Source organism: Perca flavescens, chromosome 4 (genome assembly GCF_004354835.1).
Source record: "Perca flavescens isolate YP-PL-M2 chromosome 4, PFLA_1.0, whole genome shotgun sequence".
Lineage (NCBI taxonomy): Eukaryota > Metazoa > Chordata > Actinopteri > Perciformes > Percidae > Perca > Perca flavescens.
This window is the reverse complement of record NC_041334.1, coordinates 27,470,871-27,493,363: the sequence shown is the minus strand read 5'-3', so window position 1 is coordinate 27,493,363 and position 22,493 is coordinate 27,470,871. Positions and strand designations below refer to the sequence as shown.

At 41.6% G+C, this 22,493-nt stretch overlaps 2 protein-coding genes across 2 annotated transcripts; both read left to right on the top strand.

Annotated features, from left to right (window-relative positions):
* The first annotated feature begins 1,901 nt into the window (after positions 1-1,901).
* Positions 1,902-8,233, top strand: prph (peripherin). Its single transcript, XM_028575896.1, has 9 exons — positions 1,902-2,496; positions 4,113-4,173; positions 4,497-4,592; positions 5,292-5,459; positions 5,544-5,669; positions 5,774-5,994; positions 6,288-6,340; positions 7,682-7,755; positions 7,848-8,233. Exons 1-9 carry the CDS (start codon positions 1,949-1,951, stop codon positions 7,935-7,937), a joined length of 1,437 nt encoding a protein of 478 aa, XP_028431697.1. The 5' UTR covers positions 1,902-1,948; the 3' UTR covers positions 7,938-8,233.
* Positions 8,234-9,251: 1,018 nt separating this feature from the next.
* Positions 9,252-21,100, top strand: timeless (timeless circadian clock). The gene is made up of 30 exons (XM_028575533.1): positions 9,252-9,420; positions 9,726-9,859; positions 9,999-10,152; positions 10,370-10,484; positions 10,609-10,671; positions 10,790-10,891; positions 11,022-11,177; positions 11,259-11,392; positions 12,177-12,264; positions 12,350-12,526; positions 12,858-13,075; positions 13,161-13,264; positions 13,498-13,667; positions 13,759-13,884; positions 14,018-14,169; positions 14,255-14,352; positions 14,461-14,581; positions 15,157-15,358; positions 15,464-15,603; positions 15,794-15,873; positions 15,964-16,087; positions 16,186-16,268; positions 16,424-16,578; positions 16,749-16,965; positions 17,225-17,293; positions 17,989-18,107; positions 18,339-18,567; positions 19,689-19,737; positions 19,855-19,919; positions 20,513-21,100. Exons 2-30 carry the CDS (start codon positions 9,778-9,780, stop codon positions 20,641-20,643), a joined length of 3,723 nt encoding a protein of 1,240 aa, XP_028431334.1. The 5' UTR covers positions 9,252-9,420; positions 9,726-9,777; the 3' UTR covers positions 20,644-21,100.
* Positions 21,101-22,493: the final 1,393 nt, after the last annotated feature.

Here is a 22,493-nt window from a genome sequence, read left to right as displayed (position 1 = left end):
TGCAGACCCAGAGTGAGGAAAATCAAGTGTGTAAGTGCATGTTTGTGAATGACAGACAGAAGAAGAGATAACTATACTTTTATTTTAGTGTGCTCCAGATGCTCCATCAGGAAGAGGAAACTCAAAGTTACATTTAATTAGAAAAAGCGCTGAGTACAGGTCAAAATAAAGGCTGCTGTTTGATATGTTACAGTGTGTATGTTTAAAAGAGAAACGATATGTTATATTTATAATATGATATATTTGGTTGTGTATTATATTAGATACAAAAGAGCATAAATGGACAGGATGCAAGGTGCCAAGCATCACTGGGGACACAAAGGGAAGACAATACCACACCCAGTCGCAACAGAGCATGCTCAGAATTACGTCAACTTTATATTAGAGAGGTAGCCTGTCTGCATTAAAATGACCATGGACCTCACACACACACACACACACACACACACACACACAGACACACGCACGCACGCACACGCACACGCACACGCACACACACACACAGTCTGCACAATGATTTGAAGGTGCTGCCTCACAGAATATCGCTAACAATAATGTTACATTTTTACTAATATTTGAAGCTATTGTACATAATTAATTAATAATGTTACATACAATTTTTAACCCCATATCATAACTTTACAGTAAATCTTCTAGTCCATGCACTTTGTTGTTCAACCTTGCAAATAGGAATCACACATCTCTACAGAGAAAGAAACTAATACACTATTGATAGTTTTATAGCACTTTTTTGTCCATGATAAAAGATAAATTATAACACCATATGTCAAGAGCAAAATACTTTCTTTTCTGATTTAAAGGTGCTATAAAGTTGTAACTTTGATATCTGGAATACTGACCACCTAAAACAGCATCAATGTCAAGCGTTGTGTGTGGTCAGTTGCCTAATTAAATGAATGCTTTCAAAGTTATATTAAACTCAAAACAATAAAAAATTGTATAATGTCGTCCTACACTGCTAATTATTTGTGCTGGGTAGCTGGGACTGTTGCTATAACACCAGTCACTATTCTTTGACCTCTGTCATCATTAAGTCCTGATTCAGACTTCATACGACATTGCCAAAAACCTGTTCACCAAAAATAATGACAGGGTTTTGACAACTCTTACTCTACTAACAGGGGCAACTTATCTAATGCATTTGAAAAGGATAGAATAACTGCAGAGTCATGGCTCTGCCCCAGACGCCCAGAATATCAATAAAGTGTTCCATTACTGTAAAAGGAGAGAGAGACAGAGAGACTGAGAGGAGAGAGGAAGGGAGACAGATGGAGGGGGGGAAGAATTAAATCAATGTATCCAATTCATTCAATTTAGGCTACAATTTCACAGTTTCTTATTTAGAACCAGGTAACAGAATCCTTGACACACACATTTGATAGTAAAGTTAAGAACATTACATGTGCAAGTAAGAGTGAAATCATATACTGTATGTATATATATATATATATATATATATATATATATATATATATATATATATATACAGTATATATCAATCATGTGGAGAAACAAGAATCAAAACTGACTGACTGAGTAACCAGTGAACAAGTGTCAACGAGGGCATGCATTAGAGAAGGCAAGGAGGGGAGGGAGTGAGGAGACATCTTTAGATATCAAAGCAGAAATGTGGAAGCCAATCTGGCCTCCTGCCAAGTGCTCTGATAAAAAGGGTGGAGCTGTCGAGACAGAGAGAGGGAGGATCTATCTCTGAAGCATAGGGAGTGGCCAAAGATTGTATGTTCATGAGTGATTGAAAAAGGAAGGATTCATGTGGGTGGGGTGAGGAGAAATGAGGGAGGGGGATGATGGGATAGCCAGCCTGTGTGCATAAAAACTCACAGCACTCTTCAGTCTGATGTACTGTTGTATCACGAGCATCTCCAAGCCTCCAGCTCTCTCTTCTCAGAACAGAACGAGACCAACCATGAGCCACTCTTCAATGCATACCTCAACTTCCTACAGGCGCACCTTTGGAAGCCCACACCCCATCTCCATGTCCTCTTACTCCCCTGTATCCTCCCGCATGCCCGTTTCTGGGGGTCGCTATATGCGTTCAATGTCACCCGTGGTTGCATCCCGCTCCACCATCTACCAACAACAGCGTTCTCGCTCCGGCGCCCAACCCCCTCGCCTCTCCTATGACAAGGTGGACTTCACCCTGTCTGAAGCCATCAACCAGGAGTTCCTAACCACCCGCAGCAACGAGAAGGCCGAGCTGCAGGAGCTCAACGACCGCTTTGCCAGCTTCATCGAGAAGGTGCGCTACCTGGAGCAGCAGAATGGTGCACTGCAGCAGGAGCTCAACCAGTTCAAGGGCCAGCAGCAGCATGGTCAGCCCAGCCGTGCCTCTGAGATCTTCCAGGAGGAGGTGAGGGACCTGCGCCGCCAACTGGACGCCACCGGAAAGGAGAGGGACCATTACCAAGTGGAGAGGGACAACCTGGCTGAAGACGTGGTCCTGCTCAAGCAGAGGTTGGTACCAACATGATGAGAAAGAAAAGTATGATGCATGAAGAAATGAGATAGATAGATAGATAGATAGATAGATAGATAGATAGATAGATAGATAGATAGATAGATAGATAGATAGATAGATAGATAGATAGATAGATAGATAGATAGATAGATAGATAGATAGGAAGCTCCTTGTCTCAAGCAAACAAAACCAATACAGAACATTTGGCTTCAGAGAAAGTTGCATCATGTTCCAAACCATATTGCCCCAACAAAGTCAAAGGTGAAATTCTCTTTCTTCCAATATTTCGTAACTGTTTTGTACAGGTTTAGCCGGGGGTGTGGTAGTGATGGTGATGTAGGGCGTGGCACATGTGCGGACCGGACACCACAGAGCGGCAGCATGATACAGGACAGCGCACTGCATCTTGCACATGAGATTGTTTCTATGTATTTGAGTTTATATGTTTACTGAATATCTTGTGCACTGGCATGATTCAATGAAAACAAGGAGGAAAGCCTCAGTACATGAAAGCAAAGTGACCCACAGAAAACTCTAACACAGTACTTGATGCCAAATTAGATAAGGAAGTGTTTAGTGATTACCTTAAAATAATGCAAATGTATGGACTTCTGGAAACACAATTATGTATTCACACTCTGAGATGATACTAAGAGGAGGATGGATGGATGGACTAGACACAAGGTGGGGCGGGCTGAGGTGTGGGGAGGGAGAGAGAGGAAATGGGACCAGAGGAAGAGAGTTTCAGGCGTGGTAAGAATAGCGTCAGGAAAAATCAATGTGACTCAGTGACTCCATTAGGTGTGTTTTCAGTATCCCTCTGTGCTGATGGGATGGTGCCAGAGACCCCATTAGGACAAAAGGACCCCTATAACACAACATGAATTAAAGATGAGGAAGCAGGGCCCACTATGTGATGCTTTCCCCACTAATCTAATTTATGTCCAGTCTGGACATGACTTTTGTCTGACTGGACAGATGGAGCCAATCAGTCAGAGAATGAGCAAAAGTGTGTATTGTGCATTGTGATATAATTTGAGATGAGTCATCATGGTGACTCATGGATTGTAACTGAGTTTGCTACAACATTATGAAATATCTTTTTTTCATTTAAATTTTCATTTTCATTCTTGCAGGAGTAGCCAATTGGAGTACAGAGTACACCCTGGATAGGTTGCCAGACTATCATAGGGTTGACATATAGACAAACAACCATTCACGCTCCCATTCACACCTACCGGCAATTTTAGTTCAATACTAAAATGATCATTTAAAATCTTTAAAAAAGATGGGAACTGTGTGTACATAACATTATTGAGTGTGTGCAGATGACCTTATTGAACTGTAGAGAAACCACATTAGCTGAAAGGAGCAGCTGCTGATCCCACTGGGCGCACTCCCAAACCCTTTTTACAGGACAGTGAATTAACAAATTGATCCAGAATGCTTTTTGCCAGCTGATGCCTCGGTGCAACCTTAGACAGAAAGGGAGTTCTTCTTGGACAAATTCGACATGTTCTCCTCTCCCCTTTTTGTAAATAGGACATTCTTGGAACCTGAAGGAAACCTGTACATTGTTTGAAATATTTTGTCTTGCTCCTTTGTCCTCAAGGTTGGAGGAAGAGGCCCAGAAGAGGGCAGATGCTGAGCATAACCTGGTTGCCTTCCGCAAGGTAAACGCTCAGCTCACTGGACCATGATTACCTTATTGATTGCAGTGTCCTCAGGCTCTGATAACAGGTCAAAATGGACAGCTTTGCTCCCCATCTCCAACACTTCCACAATATTGACAATGTAATATGACGGGGCAGATTTATAAATGCAATTGATCTAGACTGCTGCACAGGAAAGAGACTAGGCACTTTTTTATTGAAATACTTTTCCCCCATGGCTGCAAATGCTCACAAATCAAATGGTGTATTGGCATTTTTTTTTGTCTTTAGTTAATTAATTTTTATTTATTTATTTAACAGTGTTTGTCTCATATAAAAATTAGGATGTGGATGATGCCACATTGTCCCGTCTGGAGCTGGAGAGGAAGATCGAGTCTCTGATGGATGAAATTGAATTCCTCAAGAAGCTACATGATGAAGTAAGTGACAGACACACACAAGCGCCAGAGATGCTGCAGAGCAATTTTATGTGATCAACTAGTCTATATCGACGACATTTAATTTCTCGGGATTGTTCAGGTGCCGCCGGAAATTCCTTTCGCTTTATTTGTGTTGCCATTTTAAACTCCGGTAGATTCATGAGGACTATGGTTAACTGCTCCTCAGATCTCTGCAGGGTAAATCCAGACAGCTAGTTAGACTATCTGTCCAATCTGAGTTTTCTGTTGCACGACTAAAACAACTTTTGAACGTACACATGTTCCACCAAAACAAGTTCCTTCCCGAGGCTATTTTGCAGAGGCACCGTGGCTCCGCTCAGTGCTTAGCGCTGCCCCAAGACGAATGTGATAGGTTTAAAGAAATGCCAATAAACCAGAGCACGTTTTTCTCCCATCCCGGAATGCTGTGTGGACCAGCCAGACCCTCCTCCGCAGCGCTGTGGAGGAAGGTCCGGCAATGCGAGACTAGTGTTCAACTAACAAGCTTCAACTTATTAAATTGTCTTCAGTAAGTGTCATTTTGTGAAATATGATTTTATTCTCTTTTTTTTAGGTTAAACAAATGAGTGGGTGGATACCACTGCACTGGCACTTTTGACAACCAAGCAACGCAAAGCAATGGAAGAACAGTGCAATGGTTTTTCTGACAATATTTTGTCCATATCTTGGTATTATCAGGAAATCCAGGACGTACAAGTGAGTGTCCAGACCCAGCAGCTGAAGATGGAGGTGGACAGCAGTACTGCCAGGCCTGACCTAACTGGAGCTCTGAGGGATATCCGGGCCCAGTATGAGACCATTGCCTTGAAGAACATGCAGGAATCTGAGGACTGGTACAAGTCCAAGGTAGGCAGAGAGACAAACTGACAGTAACACATGAACATATAAGCACATATTCATTATTGTGTGCTTCATCTTTTGTTCCTGCAGTTTAATGATCTGACTGAGTCTGCAAAGCGCAACACTGATAATCTGAGGCAGGCCAAGCAGGAGGCCAATGAGTCCAGGAGGCAGATTCAGTCTCTTAGCTGTGAAATTGATGCACTGAAGAACACGGTGAGGCCAAAAAAACACATGTCCTTTGGGTATAATAATCTATAATCTATGATTATACACATTACACCCTCTTATTGCACCGTATCTGCTACTGTGTTTCACAGAATGAAGCTCTGCTGAGGCAGATGCGTGAGATGGAGGACCAATTTGGCAATGAGATCGGCAACTACCAGGACAATGTAGGAAGGCTGGAGGATGAGATCCGCCACCTGAAGGACGAGATGGCTCGCCACCTTCGGGAGTACCAGGACCTCCTTAATGTCAAAATGGCTTTGGACATTGAGATTGCAACTTACCGTAAACTGCTGGAGGGGGAGGAGAGCAGGTGAGAACAAAATGTCTCTCAGGTTAAATTCTTTGCTGTTTTTACATGATTTTTATCTTTCATCACTTTTCTCTCCTGATTAGAGACAAGATCGGCAGTATCTAGAATGCAGCTGTACTTATAAAATAAACTAATACAACACATATTGTGATTTTCTTTCTGACAGCCAAAAATGTTATTGTTTTGTTTCTTGTCTAGTTTTTAGTCAATTACAAACCTCAGAGTAATTGATATGCAAGTCTAACCTCAAGTAAAGCAAGTTTTCACATCCAGCTTTCATATTCCCTGTTCAGGATTACTCTTCCCATGCTCAATATTGGCATGAGCAGTTACCAAGTCGAACGAGGTAAGCTATAGTTCTCTTTCTCCAAAATATAACATGATTAAAATCCTTTTTACCTTATAGCATTGCAACATGTGAGGAGCCACTGATTCTGTAATAGGTTTCCCCCATTGTGTAGGCCTATTTCCATTTCAAATGTTGTCCTAATATTACTTAAAGTGACTAAATGTAACTTTTTAATGTTTCTAAAGTTCTGTCATTTTTCATATAATGGCCTTAAATGACCTGTAACGGCAAACAAGACTAACAGTGAAAAGAACGCTATTTTTATATAGTTTTTGGTAAGGCATCTGTCCAGGTTAGATGTTTCCCACGAAGTCACAGAATGAATTTTAGCAGGTAGACGGCGCTACTATAACACATTCTGACGGGTCACAGATTTCTTTGTAACACCAGAACAGCCAGTGTTAGCGTATGCCAGCGGAGCCAGGTAAAAGGAAGCAGGAGATTTATTTATATTGGCCTAAGTGTATTTTAATTTTATTTTAGAAGTTAGCAGCGGATGTAATCTAATATTTTTAGCTCTGTAATGTAATTTTCCAAAATGCACCCAATTGGGAGTCAGTTGTAGCCTCGTGAGACCGTCCTGATCTCGCAAGCTCCAGTTTTCCACTCGCAGATCAGTCTGGCATCTTCAGGCAGAGAAAATTTGGAGCCGTTAGCCAAACGAACGGGCCAATCAGCGTTGGTTTTGAGGTGGGTTAGGTGGTGATAGACCGATGGTTTATCCAATCAGCTAACCAATATTATCAGACAGCGGTAGCCCTAATTCTGTTAGCCGCTCGCTAATGCTTTTTTTCTCTTGGATCCTTCTTTTGGAATATGGTCCGGGAACCTGAAATGGTGACTTTTATTCCTAAATTCTCATTACACAAACGGCAAATCTCCTTTACCGACATGTTGCTTGCATGCTGAGCTTACGAGCTATGCTTTGCCTGCAGCAGCAGGGGCGGGCTTGTGGTTGTATTTTCATACGCTTCGTGGATCTGATTGGTTGATTTGGCCCGTCTATCACTAACATAGGTGATAGACAGATGGTTCATCCAATCAGCTAACCAGTATTTCCGCCCCTTCCCAAAAGTTCTCCAACGGAAAGTTCCCAGATGGATATGCCGAGCAAATGCGAAGCAATCCATCTGGCGGAGTCAGGTTAAGTCAGTTGTGGATCATTGTACTGTCGATTCAACCAGGAGTTATTTTGTAATTTGAAACCAGGGGTGCCTCAGTTCCACCTTCAAAGTGAATCTTAAAACAAAAAAAAGTAGTTCAGAAAAGCGAAACATTTCGTGAATGCAAATTTATGTTTCTGAATTCTCAGCAGCACTTTAATCTGACTTTTCACAGACTATGAACACACTCCAGGCAGCATGAGCAAGAAGACTGTGGTGATTAAGACCGTTGAGACTAGAGACGGAGAGGTACAATAATTTATACAAAAATAACCATCTTAATATATTGATAAATTTGTTTTAAAATAATTGTAATTTATAATCTGTTTCTTTTCCATCAGGTGGTGAAGGAATCCAGGAGGGAGAAGGAGAGAGAGTCAGTCCGAACAGACAAGGACGACAAGGACGACAAGGACGACGACGACGAGTAGAAAAAAACTATTAGAAAGTGTTAAGGCCAGAGCCACGAGAGAAAAAAAATACATTAAATAAATGAGGACCCCCTCACTGCCAAAAAACAAATACAAAAAAAACCCTCTTATCTATATAGTCCTCATTCCTACTAGCTGTGTTAAATTGTCTAGCAGAAAGTCTCTCAGTATAGGTGCAATGTTGAATGAATCCCTTTAGACAGTGTCACTTTGGTGCTATTTAAACCACCCAACTTTTGCTAAACACTTATGTCATCTGTAGGGCTATGTAAAGCCACTTTATTAACATATGAAAATGTGACAGTCACCAACTGAAAATACTTTTGCTGAATGTGCTTTGCAATGCTGTGTGTATCTGGCATGATTGATGAATGAATATGTAAGTGCAAATAAACTTCACTGGCGCAAATCTGTCTTGTCTGTCCACATAACTCATTATGAATATACTAGTTTTTATATGGCTACTAATTTCCTGCTCGGTCAATGAAGGCTTGTATCATGTGGACGCACCGACAGTTTTGTTGTCATTACTTAGAATTTCTCATGGGGTGAATAGTGTACTAGCTACTTTATAATAACAGTCAACAGAAACTATAGCTTTAAACTCAAGGGTAAACACCTTTACCATACATACAGTTTCTCAAATGTGTTTAAAGCTGTACATGTCTGATCAAAACCACAAGAACCTTATAATATTTGTCTGCAGACAGGTTTGTAAAAACATCACATGGTTAATAAGAAAAACTGTGCTTGGTTAGAACATGTACAGTAGGCTACCTTCACGTTGCTTCAGTTCTCTTAGGCCTGACTATCTGGTTGCCCAGCAGGATGTCAAAACCTTTAACAATGTTTTTGATGTTTTTTCTTTCAGTGTAAATGACGGAGCTTGGTGGCTCCCATGGGTGGCTAAAGTATGGTGACATAACGAGGATACACTTTACATTAAACAAAGAAGATTTTTAGGTACAACTACTATCAAATATACAGTCTATGGCATATACTAAATATTTAACATACAAGGAGCTTTGTAAACAGGAACTCCTTCTTTCTGGCATTCTTTTGCCCGACGTACAACCTCTCAGGCGACCGTTTAGCTCAAACTGCAAGTATATTCCACTACATTCTCAAAGTTTGGCACATATAAACGTCAACCATGGATCTGGTCGTAATTATATCTTCTTGCCTCAACCTGGCACCGGCAATTCATTTATTTAAGTTAGATTTGGAGTTTGTTTGGCAGGTAAACCTGGAAAGGGGCTGCCTGTAATTCCTATCTCAGGGCAAAATATGTATCCGCACGGACGACATTCTACATCCGCTTTCTGGGGTTTTGCTATCTGTCTTGGCGCGAGACTTGTCTGACTCTCAGATTTGTGAAATATCAGACTGAAACAACCCTAATAATTGATGGAAACCTCTTCATTTTATACTCCAGCGGCTTCTTAACACGGAACCTGTCGAGGAACAGCGTTTAAACTATCTGGTAAATGAATCCGTGTTGTTGTTCTTTCTCTGAACCAAGATTCAAAAAGTTACTGGTCGACTAACGTTAATGTTAGACTGCTGTAAACTGCAGCTAACTGATAATATTAACATTAGCAATATGTGGAGGAGAACCGTCCTTTGTGGATTAGCTAGCTAGATACCGTGGCTAATATAAACTCCCGAATGTGTGAATAAATAAAGTTTAATTAATTAACACAAAATCTGAAGTTCATAGTAATCAGCTTTTTGAGATACTCTGTTGATCTTGATGTGTTGGTCTGTCTGTATCCTACTGTGTGGCAGATAAGACTAAACCGTCACCTTTAGGCAGTCTGAGTGTGTGGACTTATTCAGGATGAATTGTGAGCTCTTGGCAACGTGCACTGCTCTTGGCTATCTGGAGGGAGACACCTATCACAAAGAAGCTGATTGCTTGGGTGAGTTTTTTTTTATTTTTTTTATACATATTCTTATACTTTTTTCTGCATCATCAGAGTGAAGGGGAATATATTGATGTTATGAATTAACAACCGCAAAGCTCCTGTCCTTCTCTAACTGTTCTGTCTCTGTGTGCAGAGAGTGTGAAAGACTTGATCAGGTATTTACGCCATGAAGATGACACTCGGGACGTCCGCCAGCAGCTGGGTGCAGGCCAGATTGTACAGAATGACCTTCTGCCCATTATCATCCAGCATGGACAAGACAAAGCCTTATTTGATGCCTGCATCAGGTATAAACCCTAACTTGAATCTTCTCTCTTGAACTTGAAATGTATGCTCATGAATATTTATAACATGAGGGTCATAGGTTCTTATAAAGTGGATTATTGATACACCATTGCCAATATTGTGATACATTATTTCCATGCTGGTACCACCTATTGTTTTATTAAACATGTATTAAACATGTCATTAGATTTACTGACTCTTCTCTGTTTTTTCCCTCAGGCTCATGGTCAACCTTACTCAGCCTGCGATGCTTTGCTTTGGTAAAGTCCCTGATGACCCAGTGTTTAGACATCACTTTTTGCAAGTGACGTCTCATTTACAAGCCTGTAAAGAGGTATTAGAATCTCATTATAACAATAATAAGTTATGCCATTACTCTAATAACAACTGTAATTCACTTTTAAAATGTACTGTATATAACAGTAAGTACTTTTTTTGTCCTCTGCTTTTATTTCCAGGCATTTGCCAGTGAAGCGGTGTTTGGCATTTTAAGTGAGACATTATACACGCTTCTACAACTGGTGAGTGTTTCACTGGTAAAAAAAAACAACCTTACCTTCACCTCACCTGCTTCCCACATGGTTCTGTTTATCCACGTGTTTCTTCCTGTCTGTCTTGACTCACCTCCTTCTCTTTCAGGACTGGGAGCAGAGACAGGAGGAGGATAACCTGCTGATAGAGAGGATCCTGCTGCTGGTCAGAAATGTGCTTCATGTACCTGCCGACCCATGTGAAGAGAAGGTCTGACTTTAACGTGAATACCAATGTGTCATATAACATAATCATATAAGAGGCAGAGCTAAAGTTACAGTATTTTAGACTTTACCCTTCATCCCACCTGTACTTCTTCCCTAATCTGTTTCTCCTGTAGAAAGTGGATGATGATGCCAGCATCCATGATAGGCTGCTGTGGGCCATTCACATGAGCGGTTTCGATGACCTGATCAAGTTCCTGGCGTCGGCCCAGAGTGAGCAGCAGTGGAGTATGCATGTGTTGGAAATAATCTCCCTGATGTTCAGAGACCAGGTTAGACAGAAGAACCTTTTTAGATGAACACATATAGGTTTGCAGCTGTTCTGTGTTTGAGCTCTTGTTCTCTCCCTACAGACACCGGAAGCTTTGGTGAGCGCCGGTCAGGCTCGTACAGCAGAAGAGAAGCACAGAGACACTCAGGAGCTGGAGGCACTGAGGGAGAAGGAGCTCGCAGCCAAACGCTCCCGCACATTACAAAGAGGAACCAGGTAAAATCAAGTTTATATACAGTCACCACATTATTTATTCCATCCACAGCCAAAATGTGTTTTATTTTCCAACTTGGCCTGAAAAATCCCCTGCATGTTAGTTACAGAAATCGTTGGTTTGTGTCCTAAAATGTGTACATACATGTATATGTTTGACGTAATTCTGAGCATGCTCTGTTGCGACTGGGTGTGGTATTGTCTTCCCTTTGTGTCCCCAGTGATGCTTGGCACCTTGCATCCTGTCCATTTATGCTCTTTTGTATCTAATATAATACACAACCAAATATATCATATTATATTATAAATAAAACATATTGTTTCTCTTTTAAACATACACACTGTTACATATCAAACAGCAGCCTTTATTTTGACCTGTACTCAGCGCTTTTTCTAATTAAATGTAACTTTGGGTTTCCTCTTCCTGATGGAGCATCTGGAGCACACTGAAATAAAAGTATAGTTATCTCTTCTTCTGTCTGTCATTCACAAACACGCACTTACACACTTGATTTTCCTCAGTCTGGGTCTGCAAGGCTGCTACTGCCAATGGCTGGCTCTCTGTGCAATAAATGGCCCATGTTAGTCTTAGCTCTGTAATCTAATCAACCTGCTTTTGTGTGTGTGTGTGTGTGTGTGTGTGTGTGTGTGTGTGTGTGTGTGTGTGTGTGTGTGTGTGTGTGTGTGTGTGTGTGTGTGTGTGTGTGTGTGTGTGTGTGTGTGTGTGTGTGTGTGTGTGTGTGTGTGTGTGTGTGTGTGTGTGTGTGTGTGTGTGTTATTCTTTCAGACACTCTCGCTTTGGAGGGTCCTACGTTGTTCAAGGCCTCAAGTCGATTGGGGACAAAGATGTTATTTATCACAGAAATGTTCATAATGTGAGTAGTGAACTCCTGCAGTGATACCAAGCAATCTTGGTGCAGACTTGTATGTATTGAATATTAATTTGTTTTTGTTTTTTAGTTCAAAAACTATACTCATGACATGGGCAAAGCAGTGAGACGTGTTCCCAAGAGAAATCGACAGGCTCGGGAATGTAAGGACAAACGTCGCTCGGCCTTAAATGTTCGACTCTTCCTGCGAGAGTTTTGTGTGGACTTCTTGGAGAACTGCTACAATCGCCTCATGTACCTTGTTAAGGTCAGCTGCTGTAACATTAGTGACTTATTTTTTGCAGTATAGACTCCCAGACCCAATACAACAATCACCCTTTTTGTGTCTTGTTTAGTAGTATACAAATGGAAAATAGGACAGTTAAAATTCGAATACCTTTTTATAAAACTATGTTGTGTAAAAATCCTTTGAAAGAAGATGTCTGATATGTTTATGTGCAATAGGTGACTCATGAGTAATTCTTTCTTAAGTTTCTGTCCACATTTGTGGACCAATTCTGTAAAAGTTTCACTAGGCTCGTTCTAGGTAAAAATAGTCTCATTACTGTAATTACTGTATTTCCTTGTCTCCTCTACAGGAAAGTCTAATTCGAGAGCAAAGTCAGCAACATGACGAGACGTACTACCTCTGGGCGCTCAGCTTTTTCATGGCCTTCAACCGTGGCAACGGTTTTCGTGCTGACTTAGTTTCTGAGACCATGTCCATCCGTGCTTTTCATTATATTGAGCGCAACATCACCAACTACTACGAGATGATGCTCACAGACCGCAAGGAGGCCACGTCCTGGTCACGCAGGTAAGACCGTCATCAGGAAGCAGGTTAACAGAAAAATGTCAAATCTGTGTGTTGGTCCCAGACTTATATCACTTGTTCTTTCTAGGATGCACCTGGCACTAAAGGCATATCAGGAGCTGCTGCTAACTGTAAATGAGATGGACCGCTCACAGGATGAAAGCATCCGTCAGAGTAGCAGCGTAATTAAAAGTAAGGTGTTAACCGCTGTTGTTGACAAAGAGTTGTCTTTTCAGTTTTGAAATTTGAATTTTAGCGGGTTTTTTCTGTGTAATGAGTGTGTACATTGCTGCATAAGGCATCTAGTATATAGGATATAGGATATGCTACACAGTTTTAAATCTTGTTCTAAATCTGAAATATGAAAAAGGGTTTGCCTGTCATTGTAGTCCTAGTTGCCTCATCTATTTATCCTCACTTTCTAGGTAACATATTTTACCTGATGGAATACAGGGAGATTTTCTTGACCCTACTGAGGAAGTATGATGAAACCAGACAGCCTCACTCCTACCTCAAAGACTTGGTGGAGTCAACGCATCTCTTCATGCGCATGTTAGAGCGCTACTGCAAAGGTCGCAATAGCTTGATGGTTCAGGTATGTTCTTGTGCTAAATTTGAAGTGTGTGTAAATGCTTGCTTTTAGTACCTGCTTAAAATATTAATATCTAACTCTGTTAACTCTGCAGAAAAAGAGGGTGAAGCGAAAAAAGTCTCGAGGTCAAAAAAAGCCCTCGGCTGCAGAAACTAGTCCAGAGGCTTTGGCAGAGACCTGGAAGGTTGTGGAGGAAGAGCTGAAGGCTTCAGGGTTTCAGGTCAGTTTGAGAATCAACCTCTAGGAGGAGCAGATGGGCTCCCAACATCAATGAAAGTTTTTTTTTCTGGTCCACAGTGAACAGGGCCAAATTTAACGACACTGAATACCACCTTTTTGTCTTCTGTGTGCAGTTGTCAGAGTCTTTAACTGAAAGCATTGTGCCATTTGATGCCACATCTGACACTCCTCTTGAGGAGCAGCGCACTGACGCCATGGTGCGGGTGCAGGATGCCCTGCTGATTCGACTGGGACCAGAAGCACTGGGGCTGCTGCGTGCTGCCAGGTCAGTGAGACTCGGCCATCGCACCCTCAGACTAATCACACATGTTTAGCTATTAAAGTATTTACCATCTTCTTGGCATTTCCAGGGAGGTGTGGCCAGAGGGAGATGTTTTCGGTTCAGCTGATGTGGAACCTGAGGAGGAACTGGAACTCCTGAAGCAGATCCTGCATGCCAACCTGCCAAGTAAGTTTTTTTTTTTTTTTTTTTTTTTTTTTTTATAAATGTATATGTATGTGAGCCTTCTGTATCACAGCATCTATGCAGCATTCAAGCCTTGCCTTTTGATTTCAGGGTCATCTCCTCCTGAGCCTGCCGTGGAGGAGGATGATGATGCAGCAGAGTTAGAAGAGGAAGAGTTGCAGTCGGTCCAGGTTTTCGAAAAAGAGTTCAACTTTCTAGACTTTATCAAGAGGTGAGGAAACCAGTTATAGTAACAATAGCCTTGCATTGCCAGACCTTCTTTCACAGCGCTACGAAGGAGGGTCTGGCTAGTCCACACAGCATTCCGGGATGGGAGAGAAACGTGCTCTGGTTTATTGGCATTTCTTTAAACCAATGACAATCGTCATGGACGGTGCTAAGCGCCGCACAGAGCCACGGTGCCGCTGCAAAACAGCCTCGGGAAGGAACTTGTTTTGGTTGAACATGTGTACGTTCAAAGCTTATTTTAGTTGTGCAACAGAAAACTCAGATTCAACAGATGGTCTAGCTAGTTGTCTGGATTTACCATGCAGAGATCTGAGGAGCAGTCAACCATAGTCCTCAGAAATAGACCAGAGTTTAAAATTCCAGCACAAAAAAAGCACAAGGTAACGAACATCCGGCTGAAAAGAAAGACACGGCAAAATTTCCGGTGACAACGGAGCAATCCTGGAAGTGGAAAGTCGTGAATATAGACTATAGTAACAATAACCTGCCGCTGCATGCCGAAAAGTATTGTTGTGACCTTCCTAATGGGGCATGTTACCCTTCTCTTTCCCCTCACAGGTTTTCCAACCCCAGTGTCGTGCGTCCATACCTCCTCTTATTAAAATCATACTCCAAAAACACACCTCACACAAACCACTGCATCGCTCGAATGCTGCATCGCTTGGCTGTCGACCTCAAAATGGACGCCCAGCTTTTCCAGCTGTCAGTCTTCAACCTTTTCAACAAGATCCTGAGTGACCCCGCTGCAGCTGCTTACAAGGTACATGACATGAGAAAACCTTTCTTTAGTGTTTTCAAGCTAGCTGTTTGTGTTATACCGTCAAGTATAAGACACAGGAGCTTACTTTTATTTTCTCCTTCACAGGAACTGGTGACCTTTGCCAAGTTTGTTCTGAACCGTTTCTTTTCACTGGCAGCGCAAAACAACAAGGTATATGTTGAACTGCTGTTCTGGAAAAATGTGGGAGCCGTGCGTGAGATGACTGAAGGCTACGGCAAAGACGGGTTGGTGCTTGTTTTTGCGCGTCTACCATTGTGTGTCATGTTAAGCTGACCTTTGTTACCAAGTTACAGGTAAAAGACGCGTTTGTCCAAGATTGTAGGACATTTATTGAAACGTGGCATTTACACTTATTACAAAGTAGCAAAGTCTTGGCTTTTGTAACGTTGTGTCTCGTTGTCCTTAATATGTCAGAGAGGGAAAGAAACCAACATGGACTGAAGAAGAGGAAGAGGAGTTGCGCAACCTCTACGAGGAGCACCGTCATTCTGAAGGTATGTTTGTTGTATTATAAGTTACAAGATGCATTTTGCACACTATGTACTGTCTAGATTCTTCCGTTGACTGTTGATTCTTGTGTTTAGAGCCAGATATAGTGGAGACTCTGCTGCCATTACTCAGCGACAGCACCCGCACTCGGCGCCAGGTAGTGACGCAGCTGGTGCGTATGGGTCTGGTGGACAATGCTAAAGAACTGAAGAAACAGAAGTATGTACTCCAGACAGAATGAGTAATGTGTAAGTGCAGTAATGCAGTGAGGAATAAATTGCCGAATGGCTAAATACACTGCAATTCTCTTCCCAAAGGAAAGGTACCCGGATTGTTCTTTGGACTGAGGAGCAGGAGGAGGAGCTGCAGATGCTCTACGAGGAGTACAAAGACTCTGATGGTACCGGACACCATGATATCATTGTGTAGTGCATGAGGGGAAAATTAAGTAGCCTTTACCTCTGTCCTCATTTCCAGTCCTTGTACAACAACAGTCTCAGGAGTACTTCATGCTTTGTGTGGTGACTCTCTTTAGTGATTAAACTGTTTTCACAGATGTGCTGGGTAACATCATGAAGAAGCTCACAGCCAAGCGCTCCCGTGCGCGTGTGGTGGACAAGCTGCTTAGTATGGGCTTGGTGTCCGAGAGACGAGAGCTTTATAAGAAGAGGAGTCGCAGCGCTAAAGGGACGAGCTCTGGAAAAGGAATGGTAAAGTTATTTAAGACTATGAACCCGATTAAGAACTGGGGAGGGAGAGAGTTAATTTTGCATGTAATAAAAAAATAAATATGCTTCATAAAAGAATCACATGTATGAGAAGTTGTAGAAGTTTAAGAAATGGTGTTTCTACAATAAAGGTCCCTCTTTCTCTGCCGCAGACTGAAGACGAGTTCCTAGAAGGACTAACACAAGGGTTCACAGATGATCCTGGCGACAGAGATGATGAAGATGAGGAAGAGGATGAGTCTGAAGAGGAAGAGGAAGAGCAAGAAAGGGAAACATCACAAAATGGAAGAAGGAGTAGCCAAAGCCTGCACTCACCAGTAGAGAGGAGACCTGATGTAGGCACCATGGTGTATGCTCTACAACAGGAAGGTGAGGCAAAGGCCCTCTGTGCTTTCTTTAGTTGGCTGGATATATTTCATGTGATAATGTGTGTTAAGTAGCCTAGAAATCTAGACGCACCCTATCGGCAGCAAATGTAATTTGCAGCCAGGGGCCAACATCTTGATGTGGGTCTGTCTTGTCAGGCTATGTGTTAAGTCCATATTTAGTAAACCTTTAAGACTACAGGAATACATTATTCTTCTATTACTTTTGGGATTAGTTTCATGCTGTTGTTTTTTTACAACAGGCATGTCTGAACCCTTGTTGTGGCTACAGAATTGTCTAAACAGAACAGCAAATGACCGTCAACAAGATGGTAAGTGCAACTGTCCAATTTAATAAAAAAAAATAAAAAACTATCCATTTTGCATGTTATTTATGTACTCTATAGAGTGTTGCAGTGATGAAGTATTTTTGTAGTCGACCTGGAAGTTTGCCTCACCCAACAAAAATGGAATTGGGGACCCATTTGACATTGGATCATAGCAGAAAACAAGCTCTGTTGCAAACAAACATTGATGATACTTACACGTAATCTTCACAAATGTAATTTAATGTAATCTTCACTTATGATCGCCAGAAAGGAAAAAGCTAATGTTAAGCTTTAAACGAACCACACCCTGGTCGCATGGACCACCAGCTTCCAACCGATTTTAGGTGTTCGGGGTGATGCCGCTTGTAGTCTCAGTTATCATTAGCTAAATTAGCACCTGCCTTTTTGAAGACGCGTACAAGCTTCAGAGTTCACAAGTGCGGTATTTACTGGTGTATTTTATGTTGTAAAACAAAACATTAAAATCTCTTAGGCTTGTGTTGAACACAGACCTTATTTCAGGAAAAAAAACAAATTAAAAAAAGCCTTTGACTTCGAGATGAGGGAACCAGAAGAGAAACCCTGCTTCACTCTATTGCAAGTTGTTTTAGCTCTCACAAGTTACAGTATGTGCAAGAAAACCTATTGTGATTAGTGCTCTTTGGTCTGTTAATGAAATTGTTGTGGTCATTCACAAGGTTTCTCCCAGGATGTGCCACTTGTTCCTCTGAAAGAGGCAAATGAAGAAGCCATGGACAACAAGACCTTCCTGAGGCTGTTGCGCAAACTGGGAATTCGAGCACCTGCAAATGAACAGGTGTGGCTTTTCTGATACTTTACCACCAAATGAGTCATTTTACCTCATTCTAAGTAAATCCCTTTGATCTGCTCTTTGTGCTTTCATTTGAGACCGTGTTGGAGTTCCTCAGTTTGATTGCAAAATAATCAAAACGTGGATTTAAAAAATACCTAATGTGGAAAATACTATACAGCTGATACGTTTACATACAAATTAATTTCAGTATTTTTTTTACTGTTCGTTAACTAGGAGACCTTTTGGAGGATTCCAGCAAAGATCAGTGTATCCCAGCTCCGGAGTGCAGCTGCAGCTCTCAGTCCAAGAGAGGAGGAACCTAAAGGAGGCGAGGAGCAAGACAGCTCCAGAAGTCCAACTGGAGAATCCCAGGAGACGGAGGTCTCAGGGGAACAGAGAGCTCAGGCTCTGAGAGCTCTGCTGCTCACACGCAAGAGGAAACACCACTCCTCGGAGCATACAGGTATGTGTGCTGTACACTGGTGCTTCAGATTCTGCACCTTGTCTCATATGACAGCAGTTAATTACAGCGCTGTCACGTAGGTAAGCGTTAAGTTACATGGCTCCTAGAATAGCCTGCTTTGGCTAATCTACCAGCCATGAATGAGGTATTGCATATTTATAAATGGAAAAAGGAAATGTCTATGCTTCAATTTCCTTAGAATATAACAGAAATCTACTGCATCCACTTTGCAATGGCAACGTTCTCACAAGTGTCGTTTTATCCCCAATTTCCACCGGCCGTGGAACGTCTGCGGGTCCGCTCTGGAACGGCAGCCGAGTTAATAGGTTTCCATTTCCATTAAAGTCAATGTGTGTATTTTCACTGACTGCAGAACGGCTGCGTTCCGGTGATCCGCATCCCTCCGGAGGAGATACGCAGAGCTTCTCCGCAGCAATTCAGCACAATTCAGATTGTGCGGGACAGGAAGTTGAGCACAGAAGCAAAATAAAACATCCGGTTAATTTTCAAAATAAAATACACCCTGCTCACGGCAGATCATATTTTAGCTGCACTAAACCTTGAAAAAACAGCACAGAGTTGTTCCCCCTCTACCCCTCTGGATGGAAACAAACTGTTGTTGGTTTTGTGGTTCTATTCTACGTCTTCGCGAGATCTCGTGGGTCCTCGTGACTACAGCTGCCAGTCATGGCCGCAGCTGTGCCGCAACAAATCCAGACCTGGGTGGGTATTGAAGGACGGCGGAGCACGGAGCCGACACGCAGCGGAGCCGATCCGCAGCCGTACCGCAGTTGGTGGAATTTCAGGGTTAGCCTGGAACTTGAGAAGCAATTGTAATTGTGATTGTAAATAACCTTTCACTCTCATTTTGCATCTCAAAATGTTGGATCTAAGAAACTTAAAAATCAGCAACACATCAAGGTTAAAAAACAATAGTGAGAATCACACCTTATAATAAGATTCCTCCGGTATGCCAGTTTAAAAATGTGTTCAACTTCCTTAAAGGCGACATGTGAAGATGCTGGCTCATACCGAGGGGACACTGCATTACTGCTAATCAAAGATGAGTGAAGGACTGAGATGACTTTGTTCATGTTATGATACTTTTTTGTTGTTTTTAGCCCCTGTGTCAGATTTCACTCCTGAGGATACAGACGGTACACATGAGAGGTGACTCATCATTGAATGTTTTTTTGTAAATCAGTTAAGCCAAACCACAGCTGAGAAATGTCTATTTTTAATTCTGAACTAAACTTAATTCTTAATCTATTCATTTTCACATCCCAGGTCCCAGGAGACGATCTTGACTAAAAGAAGCAGAGTGTTGGACGATGATGATGAGGAGGAGAATGGTATTTTAATGTTTTTTTATATATATATATATATATATATATATTAGTACAGGCCAAATGTTTGGACACAGCTTCTCATTCAATGCGTTTCCTTTTTATTTTCATGACTATTTACATTGTATATTCTCACTGAAGGCATCAAAACTATGAATGAACACATATGGAATTATGTACTTAACAAAAAAGTGTGAAATAACTGAAAACATGTCTTATATTTTAGATTCTTCAAAGTAGCCACCCTTTGCTTTTTTTATTAATAAGGGAAAAAAATGTCACTAATTAACCCTGACAAAGCACACCTGTGAAGTGAAAACCATTTCAGGTGACTACCTCATGAAGCTCATTGAGAGAACACCAAGGGTTTGCAGAGTTATCAAAAAAAAGCAAAGGGTGGCTACTTTGAAGAATCTAAAATATAAGACATGTTTTCAGTTATTTCACACTTTTTTGTTAAGTACATAATTCCACATGTGTTCATTCATAGTTTAACATCTGTGCTACAGCAATCCGGCACCAATAACGGGCCTCCGACAACAGTGGTTTAATCATGACTGAACTGCAGCATTTAGGCTCACACATTACTGTCTTTACAGAGGATAACTCCACCACTGCAATGGATATGCAAACCAGCGCTGATGCCGATTCAGACAGGGAGGATATCTCTGCTCCCGTGAAGCGTAGGCGGAAGATGGTCTTAATTGATGAAGAGGACGATGAGGATTAGTGACTTTCTTTAATGGACTGTAAAAACTGCAGACAGGGGAGACATAAAAGGCCTTCTCTTTGCTTGTTGGGGGGGAATACAGCCCTCTGGAGGTCTGCAGTCCAGCCAGCGGAAACTCTATTAATGGAATACCAAACAACCCAAAGAAACAGGCCCTTAGACCGGCCCCTGGGGATACATAGATCCCATTAAGCAATTTCATTTTGTCATCTCTGCCAGTCTTTTATCTAGTCGTTCTTTTTATCTTAGCATTCTCAGCATGGATATCATACAGATGTTGCTGTATGAGAAAGATTTAGCTCACATTATGTTGTCGATAACTTTGATCTGAAAGCTGTTAAAGGTTTCACTGTTTTGATAAAATTATAGCTGCATTTGTACTTTTTGGTCATTTCCATTGCTTTGGGTTTTAGAGTACAATTAATTTCTACTTATTCATAATGATGATAATAATAAAAGCACTGTTGTCAAAATAGTGGCTCACTTGCAGCTTTTGTTTTGCCACTTTGTTGCACTGCATCATTTTAAACACTAGAGGGCACTTACATGTTGAACTATCACCTTTGTGAATTAGTTAAAGAATAATTTGTACTCTTGAATATATTGTATACCCCCTAAAATTCAAAACAGGGATCATGTGTATGCGCGGAGTCGCTGCCTGTAGTCGTCCACATTTTGCAGCTGTGTCGGAGGAGGGCTCTTGTCCCCACATCTGGACCATGTTAGTAACTTCCTGTCACATCATCTGCTCTACCCCCTAGGCAACAGAGCCACAAGCAGACCTGAGAATCCACATATGCTGCTCTGTGGTAAGCATGTGAGCACAATGGTGGCTGGGTGTAGTTTATAAAACAAAAGATTAAAGGTACATCACTTCCTTTTGCGTAGACAACTGTCCCAATATGTCCCCATGTGTTAAAAACCAGGTTTGGACAGTCTGTATATTGAATATGCAGGGATAACTCATTGTTTTTTAACCAGAACATAAAAGCTTGGAGACTGAATTGCATAAATGTTTGCAACAGATGCATTATACAGTCATTAAATCATGCAAACTTTCAGTAAATGGAAGCCATGCTTTTGTTGGTGAAAAATAAGACCTGATTTTTCATTTAAAACTCTTGAGTGTTTGAGTTGTCACATTTTCCTCAGCAATTACATCTTAATTAACACTTCAAATATATTACCTGGGTTGAAAGTATGCATAAGAAAACGTATTTCAAGCATATCTAAACCTCAGAAACCTAGCCACAGACTATTGTTGCTGCTTATCCACAAATGGGTCATTGATAGTCAAAGTTAAGGTTGTAGAAGGGCTTTAGTGATTCTCCTGCTGTATGTCACCTTGGAGCACAGTCTAATTTAGGCAAATTCTCAGGGAAATTTACTTGTCTGTTCAGCTGTGAGGGGTGAAGGAAAAACTACCTGATTTGTTTGTCACATAATTTTTTTCCCCCCAGAACTTGCTCGAACTCAGCTTCATGTCGCAACACAACAAGACACACATGGCTTTTACATTTTACCATGGAACATACAAGCCATGTCAAAGTAATCTGTCATGTTTATGATGTGCTCAGTTGAGTCAAACCTGAATGATCATACAGTGATCTCCATATGTAAATGTTGACTGTGAACACCCTGCACCTGGTAAACAATGAACACCTGTGGCTGTAGTTGTTGAACTGTTAATGTGGTGGCCATGCAGCCAATGGGCATGACTTTTACACGCGCACACACACACACACACACACACACACACACACACACACACACACACACACAACACACACACACACACACACTGAATGTACCAACACAGTCCACAGGGTTCTGTCATCAGTTGTTAGTCT